Source organism: Agrilus planipennis, unplaced genomic scaffold (genome assembly GCF_000699045.2).
Source record: "Agrilus planipennis isolate EAB-ADULT unplaced genomic scaffold, Apla_2.0 scaffold15, whole genome shotgun sequence".
NCBI lineage: Eukaryota > Metazoa > Arthropoda > Insecta > Coleoptera > Buprestidae > Agrilus > Agrilus planipennis.
In genome coordinates this window covers 612661-625611 of record NW_020438871.1, presented here as the reverse complement: position 1 = coordinate 625611, position 12951 = coordinate 612661, and the positions used below count along the sequence as shown (strand labels likewise).

The 12951-nt window shown below is 36.9% G+C and overlaps 1 protein-coding gene across 1 annotated transcript; it reads right to left on the bottom strand.

Moving 5' to 3' along the window:
• Positions 1 to 739: 739 nt before the first annotated feature.
• On the bottom strand, positions 740 to 12853 carry LOC112905229 (E3 ubiquitin-protein ligase HUWE1-like). The gene is made up of 18 exons (XM_025977219.1): positions 12654 to 12853; positions 11833 to 12599; positions 8225 to 11770; positions 7898 to 8161; positions 7685 to 7841; positions 7395 to 7589; positions 7177 to 7327; positions 6574 to 7136; positions 6202 to 6510; positions 3791 to 6144; positions 3280 to 3727; positions 3113 to 3225; positions 2563 to 3058; positions 2308 to 2496; positions 1923 to 2244; positions 1701 to 1866; positions 1443 to 1633; positions 740 to 1387 (listed from the first exon to the last, which is right to left on the bottom strand). The coding sequence occupies exons 1-18, from the start codon at positions 12832 to 12834 to the stop codon at positions 1285 to 1287; spliced, it is 10515 nt and encodes a 3504-aa protein (XP_025833004.1). The 5' UTR covers positions 12835 to 12853; the 3' UTR covers positions 740 to 1284.
• Between the last annotated feature and the right edge of the window lie 98 nt (positions 12854 to 12951).

The window sequence follows — 12951 nt, the reverse complement described above, 5'->3', positions numbered from 1 at the left end:
ATTTATATGCAGGAACACTTATAATAATTTCGTTTTATTAAATTCCCTCATTTTAAAAATTTAAATATTTTGGGAAAAAGACATCTTCTGCCAAGTAGTGAATTTACGTACAAGGAAGTGCTCCGTGCTTACAAATTTTGAAGTTTTTTATTCTTATTTTCTAATAGATGGCGCAATCAACGAGTATAAAAGAGGCACTGTAGTTATACACAGGTAGTGCGATATAGAAATCTTTAAATAAAACCATGTGTAAAATATAACGAAATTTCGTAGGTTTTTGCAGATGTCGTTGATTATGGGGTTTATGGTGCTGTGTTTGTATGGGTCATATTAATTTTGTAGTTTTTTTTATATTATTTTCGACAAATTCATCTGTTTTTGTTTAAAAGTAAAATCCTTGTTTATTTCTTTTGATATTTGAGGACTAAAATACTACATTATAAGATTTGTAAGGTAGATTGCAGAAAATAAAAGAAGATATTCTGACATTAATGAAACATTTATTAAAACTTTTTAAGATCACAAAAGATGTTACATGAAGGAAACGTACATCTTCAACCGAAAAATTTAGAAAATTTGAAACAAAAAGGTATCAAAATAAAATGCATTTGACAAGCATACACAGATTTTAGGGAAGTGTAGTTAACACCTATTACAATGATTGAACAGTTATTTCAATTACTTTTGTAGATATAATTTTATGGATTCAGATTACAATTAACAGAGTTACAACGCCTTGTAAAATGAGAAAAAAAATTTATGTAGTATAAAAAAAATACAACCAGACTGGAAAGATTTGCCTTGTTATAAATATTATTATATCAGTAATCGTCGCTCTAGCCAAATAATTACAATTAACAAATGTTAAAACTAAACAATAAAATTATAGGTACTTATGAAATACAATCTATCACGCTTATTTGCCTCTCGGCCCTTTACAAAAATACATGTGCCTTCAAAGAGTTATGTTACAAAAATCTCAACTAAGGTCAACCGAAAAAGCACACGCAAAACAGTTATAACATATACTGCCAGCGCTTTTCGAAAAATTATTACTTTTAATGTTTTTGTTTATATCATATAATACACGTAAATCGATCGTATAGATATTACTTCAGCCCTGTACACATTCGGTTTTATTTACAATTATTATTATTAGAATAGTTTTCCATCTATCTATAGCTTTATGTATGATATTAACAAATATCCCATTTTTTTTTTGGTCTTCAACGTTTATAATATTTCTACCGAATTCTAACTTGCTTCAGTCTTGCAAGAATTAGTTTAAGCAAAGCCGAAACCTTCTGAACATTCGTGGATAGCTTTCAGTAAGTAAGAACGAAGTTTGTCATACGTTTCATAAACAGGAAGGTCCAACTGATTGAAACTAAAATACAACTTATTAGTTAATGTATTAATAATTAAATTATCCATGTACATACCAAGTGTGCGCGGACGGCAAACGATCAGTGGATCTGTCGTCTCGATGAATTTGAAATTTCTGAACTCCATTCATTCCCTCTAAGTGAGCGAAACCTTGTAATGGAACTTTTGAAGTACCCGTAACAAATTGCAAAAATTTAGCGCGTTCAGCTTGGTCAAACGATCGAAGGGCCCTCCAGAACCATTGAATCTGTGTGATTGAACAAATGGAAATTGTTAACCAATAACATTTAACAACACTATAGAAACAATACTACCTGTAAAGAATTACTCTGATATTTGTGATACTCTGTATTTGCTTTTAAATCGTCGATATCTACATTGGGCAAACCTGAAATAAGCAGTTCTAGTTCTTGTTCGTTAAATATCGAGATTAAACGCATAGGGATTATATCATAAAATCCTTCTAAGAAAGCGTTTAACCTAAAACATATTAATTAGAAATACAACAAACACATTGATACAATTAAACAAGTTACTGTTGTCTTATAGCACCAGTCATCTTCATCTGACAGGAAAGTCTGATATATTCCATCTTATTTTCTTCCGTAACAGGAACATTTCGGCCGTTCGGTATTAAATCTCTGGTTTCTGTAACACCAAATTCATTTATTTCTGTACTGAAGGTTAGATCGTAGCCCAATTGCTCTATGTTATTCTCCATTAAATATACTAAACCCCTATAAAAACTATAATCTTCACTCTCCATGTCAGTATATTTGACAGGAATTCCCAAAATATGTTTATAAAATGACCTTGTAAAGTAACATTCTAGAAGTTTATTGTCATAAATGGCTTTAGCTGCAAGAAAATAACAATTATTATTAACACGAAATTCATGAAATGTGCTTCTGGTTAAGTTACCAATTACTCGTCCTACAAATTTGTAGTAACAAAGATGATTTGGATTATAATGACTTGCTGAATTAATCATATAAGTCACGCGATCTCCAGGGGAAATTGTAAACAATGCGTACATTGGATTGAATATATCACGAGAAATAATCATATACCACTCCCTCAATAAACCTCCAGCATCTTGTCCTTCTTCATCTATAACATAAAATATGTAATATACGTAATATATGTATCAATATGAAGAGTAAAAGTTTAATTTACCTTCAAAGACGATATAGAAACGATTTTTCCATTCCTCAGGGGACCTTCTGTACAATTCCCTGAAGGAATCTTCAAAAACATTGCTTCTACGTACGTGGACGGCAGTTTCTTCTCTTCTAATTCCCTGATCCAATCTCTCAAGTTCAGTTCTGAAATACCGTCTTTTAACATCGAAGTCCAAAACTTTGGTATGGTCGACAAGAACTGAAAATGGACCATCAGAAAGATGAGCTGTTGTCTGTCGAAGAATTTGATTAAGAACAGTTCTGTGTTTCTCGGCAAATATTAAGAATTTCAACTGATCAGGAGGAACAGGGGTCTTAGCGTTTCCTTCTGAACTGTTTTGATCAGGTTCAGGGAAATGAGAAGTAGCAGAGGAACTACTTGAAAGAGACATGTCATTATCGGGAGATTTATTAGTTTCTTTGGAGGAAGCTTCTTTGTCTCCTGCGCCCTGTTGTGGAGAATGAACCAAGAAGAACGCTTCAACTGCCGGCTAAAATAAAACAAGTTGACAATAATTCAACGACGAAAGTAATCAATTACTTACTTGTAAAACTAGAACTGCATGATGATCTGGAGTATGCTCCAACTCTAAAAGACATGCACTTAAAGTTTCCCAAAGTGACTCTAAACTTTTCAATTGATCACTTAAAGCTGGAACTGAAACAAATAATTATAAATAGAAATTAACTTTAGGCTTTAGTGACAAATTACCTATCGCAGTGTTAGAACCATTTTCCGGAAACATATCGTATTCTTCTGAGGTTGCTTTTCCATCTGCTTCACCTCTTTCTTTTTTTGCGTCAGTTGCTCCTTCTTCGTCTTTCTTGGGTGCTTTTTTTATTGCGTCCCGAATTTGAACGATAACTCTCAGTACCCTCAGGAAGAAAACTTGACTTGATGTCTTCGATGTCAGTGGGGCCATTGAAGGTAACTGAAGATCACAAGATGTTTTAACTTTTGAAGAAGCAGTAATTACCACGTTCTCTTTGGTGAATCTATTTGATACTACACCCTTTGATGTACTAGGTCCAGGATCTTCTGCAGTTTTACGTTTCTTTTGAGCGTTGTTTAAGTTTCTAAGTTCTTCTAACATGTTCTGGATTTGTTCCTTGACAGTTTCTCCAATACGAATAGCACCATTAAGCAGAAGATTAAAAATCTAGCACAAAAAAACAATTCGTTACTTTATAACAAAAGTTGTCAATAAACAAAACGGACTTACAGTGTAACTCATTACCAAGGAGCAGTTGGATAAATTCAATAAAAGATTTGTTACATCTTCGAGACCTTCTTCAGAACAACTCTTGTAAGTAAGAACTTTAACTGCTAGATTAAGAGCGCTTTCAGGAGCTGTAATACAATCAAATTTAGGAACTTGCTTTTTCGGCTTTGATCCAGTATTTTTAGTTAGGTCGGGCATTCCAGTCGTTATCACAGACAATAATCGAAGCAATTTATCTGTCAGTTGCATACTACGGTAAATAATGGGAGAGGATAGCATAGTAAGTAATTGTCCAAAAGCCGATTGTTCGAACGTAACGTTTGTGTTTTCTACGTCTAAGCAAAGACTCAAGTTTGTGTGCACTTTGGCCAGGCTCTTTCCTTTCTTGTTGCTAGCAGAATCCAACTTGAGAAGCATATCCCAGAAATCAGTACTTTCTGGCCTAATTTTAGAAGGAGAAGGTGTTGGTTTACTGTCGTCTTTTTCCCTTACTCTAATCGGTACTAGAAACGTAGGAAAACTTTTGGAGAGTGATATCAGTAAATCCAACGCATTTTTGCAAACAATCGGTGCAGCTTGAGGATGAATGGTAACAGTTGCTGCATTTGAACGATCGCTTCTTTTGCCTGGTATACGATTAACTAAAAATACATTTGCGTGGCAACCTAAAGCAGCCTCCATCCTGATATTTAACCAACTGGCACCGTTATTAAGGTGTCGAGCATCTGTTAGGAGCTTGCTAATTAATGGACCAGGTTTCGGTGTGCGACGTAACGGCTTGTTAAGATTTTCATCTGGTTTTGCTTGAACACTTCTCTCTATGATCGACAGCAAAGACTTTACTATCCATTCTCGAGTAGGTGCATGATAACAAAGATTTCTGATCACCCTGTGAAGTCGTAAAGTATGAAGCTTTGGGTCGTCGGTAAATATTAACACTAAGAGACAAGAAAGAGCTTCATGATCTAGAAGTTGTCTTCCTCTAACTCTCATGTTTTGCGCAGAATTACTTTGTACAAAGTCAGCCCTTCCCCAACTTCCCCACTGCGCTCTTTGGGGAATCATGTGAGTATTTATCCTTGTTCCTAGACGACTTCTTGCCGATTGTCGAATAATAGTAGTAAGATTACTTTGGAAGAAGCGCTCTTGCATCATTTGCCTGTTTCGGGCTTCCCAATCTCTTCTTAAGGTTTGCGCTTCTGCTGCTAAGTCTGGAGGAAGAGCCGACATTTGTGAATCTTCCATGTCTGACAAGATCATTGTCCGTAGAGACGGCTGCAAAGTTTCAAAGAACGCTCCGGCGTCAACTGGTTCATCAGGATTTGCTCGAGCAGCAGCTTGACGTTGTTGTTCCAATCTTTGTTGGGTCAACACTTCTTCCTGTAGAGAAGGTGGTAATGCAGCTAAGAATTCCGGACTTACTTCTGCAGAACTTCCGGCTGCTGCTTGATCAGAACTGCTACTGGGAGCAGAAGCACGTTGTTGAAGTCGTAACATTCTACATTGATCTAGAACTTCTCTACGCATTTCAGGAGGCAGAGCCTCTAAGAACGATGGATCAACACCTTCGGGGATTTCTTCGTTTCCATCTGCGGGTCTTGCAGTTTCTTCTACCATTATGACATCAGTATTAGCACTTGCAGCTTCCGTTTGTATTTGACTTGCACCTGAGCTTTCTTCTTGATTTTGAGTTTGAGGAACTGGGTTTTTATCATCAGTTGCAGTAGTATAATCGTTATTTGAAGATGTAGGATTTGCATTTTCAGTTGTAACCGTTCTGCTAGTAGCGGCAGCAGCAGAAGCAGTTTCAGCGACATTACTTGAAGATGTTTCACTTTCAGATGAATTAGAATCCAGCACGACTGTGTCGCTAATTTCTTGCTGTTGTTCAGATTGCTGAGTCACATTTTGTTGTTCTTGACGTCGTCGTTCAAATATTTCTTGCCTTTCGCGAAGACTAGAACGTAAACTGTCTAAACTTTGTTGTAAAGCATTTGTTTCATCAACTGTTATCAGCGAAAAAATGCTCGGGTACATGGACGTCGAAAATCTAGGCTCTGCATTTGCTGCATTACGATCCTCTTCATTATCTTCACTGTCTTCAGCATCTTCTAGTTCTTCATTTTCATTAGAAACAGGGAGTCTACTATCATCAGGAGCATTAGTAGCTCCTCCTGAACCAAAATCTAATGGTGGAGGAGTAGGAATGCGAGAAAAATAATTTTGTGGCAATTGAGGTATTTCGTCTCTTGAATTGGAAGATGAAACAAAATCAGGAACTTCAATAGGCTCGTATGAAGTAAATTCGATATTTCCCAGTGCTTGTAGGACTCGATCTGCATCTGCTATTTGTTCTAAATGTAATTAAAAATAACAAAAAAGTAAACAGGTAATATTATACATTTACTTACGCAAAGTTCTGTTAGGAATAGCGTCGTTGCTTTCGCGCATCCAACCTGATTCATTCTCTACATTCTCAAATCTTGATGGTAAATGAACGACAGGAATCGGTTGTCCTATTTGATTTTCCTGTTCGCCACCCACGGTAATGCAATCAGAATCATGCACCCAGGTGGAACCGTTTTCGTTATTTCCTAGATTCTGTGACAAGTCAGGGATTGGTTGATCAATTTGCCATGCTTGCTGGTTGACACTGTTAGATTGTAAAGTATTTTCCACATTTGCAAGTGTAGGAATTGATATTATCGTTCGCTCGGGTTCTGTAAATTAATAGACAGATTAATTACAATTGCACGCAAGATGCTTTTTTTAAATATAACTACCTGACTGAGATTGTTCATTATTTGCCTGTGAAACTTGTGCAGAAGAATGTTCTGAGTTATTATCAGAGTCGATTTCAACATTTTCTACAGAAGGAAGAGTAACATTTAAGTCGAATGCATTCTTAATTTGGGGCTCTTCATGTTTACCTTCCTCAGGTTTCTGTTTGTTTTTGTTCGACTTAGTTTCCTCCTCTTCTCGTTTACGTTTTCTTTCAGCCATTTCAACATTTCTCGCTTTGATCAAGGGACAGATTAGTTTATAACATACCAAAATGGTTATGTCATAGGTAGACTCTACGTCTAATAATTTTGATTCTTCATTCCACCAGTGAAGGAACGGTGGTACATAGTTTAATGTGGCTGCTAAACTAGGACCAAACAAGTATCCAGACTGGTCAACAAGATCTATTTGTTCTTCTGCGGTTGGAAATAAGCTGAAGTTGTCCATAACCACTACTCTAGCTGATTCATGGGTACCAGGAGAATTCATGAGTTGGTTGCTTCCGAGAGTAAGATTCTGAGCCGCTGCTGGACCCAGAAGTCTAGAAAGGGACAATGCATATCTAGAATGTAATTGCAAAACACTGCAAAAACCCAATTTACCTTTGTAAGATAACAGGTGGATTAGAATTTCTCGGGTTGAAGTGTAGGTACTGGTATCTTCTTGCGCGATTGGTACGTTGATTTCTGTTAGCAGTGGTTGTTGTATTTTCGTTGTTGTGACGGGAGACCAACAGGGGATGAATAATCGGAACTAAATTTAAAGAAATTTATATTAAATTGACAAGAGAACAAACAAATGAAAAATGTAAATAGCTAACCTGATTGATCAGCACTGTTGCTGGGTTCATCGAATATTGGAACAGCAAATCCATTTTCATTCCAGCGTACACGAGGAAGGGTTTCGTTATCAGTATCATGTTCAGCATATTGAATCATTAGAATGTCATCATCGTCCCTGTCTGTGTTTGAAGCTATATGGAAAATTCCTGAATTATCATCGAAATTATCCGTTCCTTGAAAATTGTAAAACAAATAAACTTAAAATAAAAGGAACAAAAAAAAAAAGAACAAAAACTATAAACAGGAACAAAAAGGGGTTAAATTATACCCTCGTTATTGTCGTCATCGTCGTAATTATTTTCGTCGTTTTCATCCCCTTCGTCGATATCTTCATCATCCACATCATTCTCGTTATCGTCGTCTTCTACTTCCTGATCAGATGCATTTGAATCTGAGTCTCCAGAGTCTGTACTCATAAGCTCTTCCTATATATATAAACATTAAAGGAATGTATTATTAATTACTTTTACTTTTAACTTACAGTAGCGTCTCTTTCATTGTCATAACTCATGTTAGCATCTTCATCAATATCCATACCATGATGATTTCTACTGGACGCAACTTCACTATAACTGCGGCTCCCACCATCACCATTTCCTCTTTCGAGTAACTGATCCATTATATTTACTAAAACATGGTCGCTTTCTTCGGGGACATTTGTTGCTTCCGGATTTGCTTCTAAACTTGAAGCTACTGCAGAAATGTCGTGGTCTGTATTTTCTGTATCCTCGATGGTTTCTTCACCCTAAACATTTAATAATTATTGAAATAACTTAATTAAAATAGAATTATATTAACGGAACTATACCTGTGCATTTGTAGCTTCGGTTGATGTGGTACCACTTTGTGTGACCCCAGTATCATCTAAATTATTATGAGAGCTCTTTTTGTTTGATTTATTTGATGATGCGTTACCAGTCACAGGTTGATTCACAATTCTAGACAGAGCCTCCATAGGTTTAAGAGCACTGTTTACAGTAGCTGGAAAATTCGGACTTGACAAGTCAAGACAATGTGGAACCCGGGCCAAATCATTAAAAATTCCTTTTTTTAACATCAGTTTCACCATGTTATTCATTTGACCACTACTCATTGACTGAGCTTTGTGGACTCTCATTTGGTTATTGGCAGGTGGGCAATTTTCAATTACTGTCCAAATAATACCAGTTAACAACTGAACTTGGGTGTGTTTTTCTATTGATTCTTGCATCATGAGTGCCCTTATTAAGGCAGATTTTACTTCTCCGACCAATGTTATTTGCGCTTCAGGTGAGTGATTGCAGGATGCTATGGCTGCTATCAGCATACGACACATCATAGAGCAATCGCGATCAGAACTATTTTCGGTTATAGGAAGAAGTTTGTCAAACATGAAAGCTAATGCAGTACAGTCTTCGGTTATAAATTCAGAACAGCCTGCTTTAAACACGTAGTCTGTAACAAGTTTGGCTACAGCTCCATAAGAAACGACGGCGTCTGCTAGTATTTTCAGAATAGTGTGCTTTGCTAGTAAAGGTTTTCGAGCCATTTCTTGCTCCAATTTTTTATCTATATTTGTTTCACTTCCGTTTCTAGTCAGTTTCACTCTCATAATAGGTGTAGAAGACGAATCATCTTGACTGTCGATGTTGAGCATTTCTGAACTTCCATTTCCACTTAGAAGAGACGAAGCTCTTTGGTACATAGTTTCACGTTGTTTGCTATTAACCTTTTTAGATGCTGAAGCTTCACTTATATCTGGGGCGTCTAATTCCAAAGGTTGAACCAAGACATTCAACAAATCGTAAATTACTCTTATAGAAAACTCTTCCATATTTGGAGGGTGAGAATGTTTCGATGGTTCGGCACGCATAGGCAAACGTGAATCAATTTCATCGTTTCTTCTAAATATACTACAATCAACACGTAAAATGTTCTTGGCTACTTGGAAAAAAGTCTCTGGAGATCGTGTCACAGCACCACCAATCTGTCTAACCATATACATTAATTCTCTGTAAGGTGGAGGTATTGACGGTAAAGTGCGACCTCTGATCACCTTTTCTATGGCGTGTGCCAATGTTTGGGAATCTTCTAAAGTGTGACGGATTAAAATGGTAGCTAGCGGGCCGTAGCCACTAAATGCGGCTGTTTGTCTCATATTTAACAAGCATCTAACACCACCTTCTTGTACAAATATATTCGCAATTTCAAAGCTTCTTGTAAGACGTAAGCAGACACGCATAATGGCATGCAGAAGGTCTTTATCAATCTGAAGATGCATAAGTTTAACGCAGATCTTTACAAGTTCTATATTTTGTTTTCTTAACAAATTCGGCACAGGTCTGCAACGTTTTTGTTCTTTTTCATTTAACAGTGAATCATCAGCAATTGCCATTTCGATTGGTTCTTGAGTTTGATCATTAAGGAGGTTCCTTGGTGTCATCGATATTGGTCGATTATTTCCACTTTCGTCGTTACATTGTAACATGTTTGAGAATGTTATGGTATATCTTCGTCTTCCGCACGTTACTCTAATACTTTGCTCTCCATTCCAGTAAGCTTCATTAATAAGTTTGTTGTTGGTTGTAGAGTATGGCGTCCACTTCCCAGTTACTAAATCATACCACTTCCAAACTCTATTTGTAACTAAGTGCATGTTCCATTTTCTTTGGGAGCAAGTAGCTACTTTTCCTACAGAATCCAACAGAAGCAAGAAAGGTGTCAACCATTTAGGCTCAACTTTCTTTTCAGCAGTTGACATGGCATGTTCTGCTAGACAAATTAAAGCCAGCATGTTTCTTAACATACCAGATTTGTGAACTGCTAAGGCGGATGGAATACGCATTTCAAAATATGAAGGAACTTCGAAGAACAAAACGTATAAGTGGGTGAAACACCCCAGTCGATGAGCCCTCTGTGAATCGTAAATAAGTTCTACAAAATCTTTGAAGGAAATGTTATAAATTTTTTCGAGTATGTCTACAACATAACCACGAATTATGGTAAGAATTTTATCTAGAACTTCGTCTCTAAAGTCAGGTCCGTTTCTTTTCATAATTGTAACCAAAAGGTCACAAACTTTATAAACAACTTCCGGTATTTGTTCAATAAGTAACAAGGTATTTTGTAAAGCATTCGAGGTGAATTCGTTTATTTTCTCTCTTGATAATGGTGTCATATCGTCTTCAACAGACTCTTCTTTCTTTTTACCAGATACCGAATCTCCCAAAGACAATGCAATTGCTTGCATAACTTGTTCGTCTTCATCTACATCCATAGTAGATGTTCCTGGCCTTACCAGGTTAGGGGGATGTGCTAAAAGGTAATCAGTGGCTTGCTCTAAACTTAGAGTATGTAAAAGAGCCTCTGTGGCATGTTCACGTGAAAACCCCATGTCCATAAGTTGCCTTAAGTGATCTTGATTAACATCGACTTCTCTACTTGTGGAGGAAGTAGCAGCGGGCTCGGATTTTTTGTCCATATCTTTCAGACGTTCGTTGATAATTTTTTCCGCTCTTAGAATGTGTCTTAATATGGTAAGAATAGATTCGCTCATACGTAATCCATAGTTAGGTAAAGGACGTTTGTCCCAAAGAAGCATAACAGCATCAAAAGCCAATTTTTGCATTTGTATTAGGTATTTAAGAGGGTCAAATGCTGTCATTTTAAAAGCTGCTGAATTCGATTTTGAAGAAACAACATGAGGAGACTCTAGAATGGCCTTCGGATTAACCATTTTTTCAAGAAGCATCAGCCAGGCATCCAAAAATTCACCAGTACCTTCTGGTAAATCAGCATGTTCAATGCCTTCATCAAAAGGAATAGTACCTCCAGCACTTAAGGCCCATTTGAACGTGTTAAAGAATGTAGTGAGACCTTCAAGTTGGACAAATTTTTGGAGCATCAGATGGTATGGATATCTTTTTTCGTCAAAAAGCATGGGACTCGTAAAACCGACACTACATATAAGGAATGTCAACCTAAACTTTGGAATAGGACTTGGAGGTAATTTTTCTGCATTCAGACCATTGGCAAGAAGATAATTTAAAGCGGTGGCTACAGCTTTGGCATACGGGCCTGGACAAGGGGGACTAGACACTATATTTTGACCGCGTCGTTGTCTAACTGGAGAACCTACACATAATTTAACCAAAAGGCCAAACAGTTCAGCCAAAGCTCTACCTAATCGCGAGGACGCGCCAAGAAGAGGTTTTATGTATTTTAACTGTTGGCTTGTCGGCTTATTGATAGCTATTGCTTCGCCATCTATTTCCATACAAAGAGGCGGAGGATTTGTCGAAAGACCTCTCATGGCATAAGCGACGTTCGCTGTCGTGTCTACTGGCGTTTCAGTAGTAGCACAAGTACATTCGGCCTGTTATTAAAAACCAATTGTTGTCTTAGAAAATTATTTAAACAAATTAGTAAACAACTTACCCTATCTGGATCTGGAATATTAAGTTTCCTCATATCTTCGCGATTAAAATCGCAATCAAATGTCTTTCCGTGGATAACATCTTCGCTACATAAAGCTAATAGCAGAGTACTTTCCCACACAAGAGAAGTATAAAGTTCAGCTAAACCTTTAAGTACAATAAGTCCTTGTTCTGAGCCCCAATGTTGAAGAGAAAGGGCGCGAGTATCACTTTGGCTAGTTCGACAAACGTGAACAAACATTAGAACATAACCATGTGCAGCTCCCATTGCATGCAGAAGAGGGGTTACACTTGCATTTGAAAAAGCAGAATCTAAGTGTGTAGCACTCGCCAATTCGTGTAATAGTTTTGATCCAGGAGGGTCATCTGGTGATCTCGTGTAAAGGGGTTTTAAATTTTGCAAGACTTCATTCAACTGTTCCAGTCCTTTCTTTAAGACTTTAGGTTCATGCGCAAGGTTTAAGATGCTTTTGCAGACGGATGCGACAGCCTGGGCTGACGCTGTTACAGGACAATCGACGGGCAGATTGGGTAGACCAAGAATTTTTAATAAGGGGTCTAAACCACCCTGATTCACAAATTCACGACAGTGATCGTCTGTAGAATTATTACTTAAAATCGCATCGATTAATTTCATAACGTTCAAAATATAATCGACTAAAGCAATAGGGGTTTTGTTATCGCTTCTTCCGTGAACTTGAGAATCACTCTGATTTTGAGAAGATGTTGAGGCTTCTTCTTCATCGTCATCTTCTTCGTCCGAAGATCCTATTAAAAGGAAATTTAATACTCTTTGGTTTGAAGTTCATTTATGAATTTTACCCTCAGTGGTAGTGGAAGGTCTAGGTGTATTTGAAGTACTTTGAGGATCTTGTTTACTGTGTGGTCTCCAGCAGACATATTTAGACTCTGTTCCTAAATAACAGAGTTCATGAAGAAGTTTAATTATGCCTCTTGTAGCATCTGCTTTCAAACTTGGTTGGTGGCGCATAAGCTCGTCCATAGCATTACCTAAATTTGATGCTGTAAGTAAATAAAGTTGGTTAAAANTTATTTTTTTTTTTTTTTTTTTTATTTAGATCAAAAATTACTGATTTACTTTAATTATCATTTGTATGTT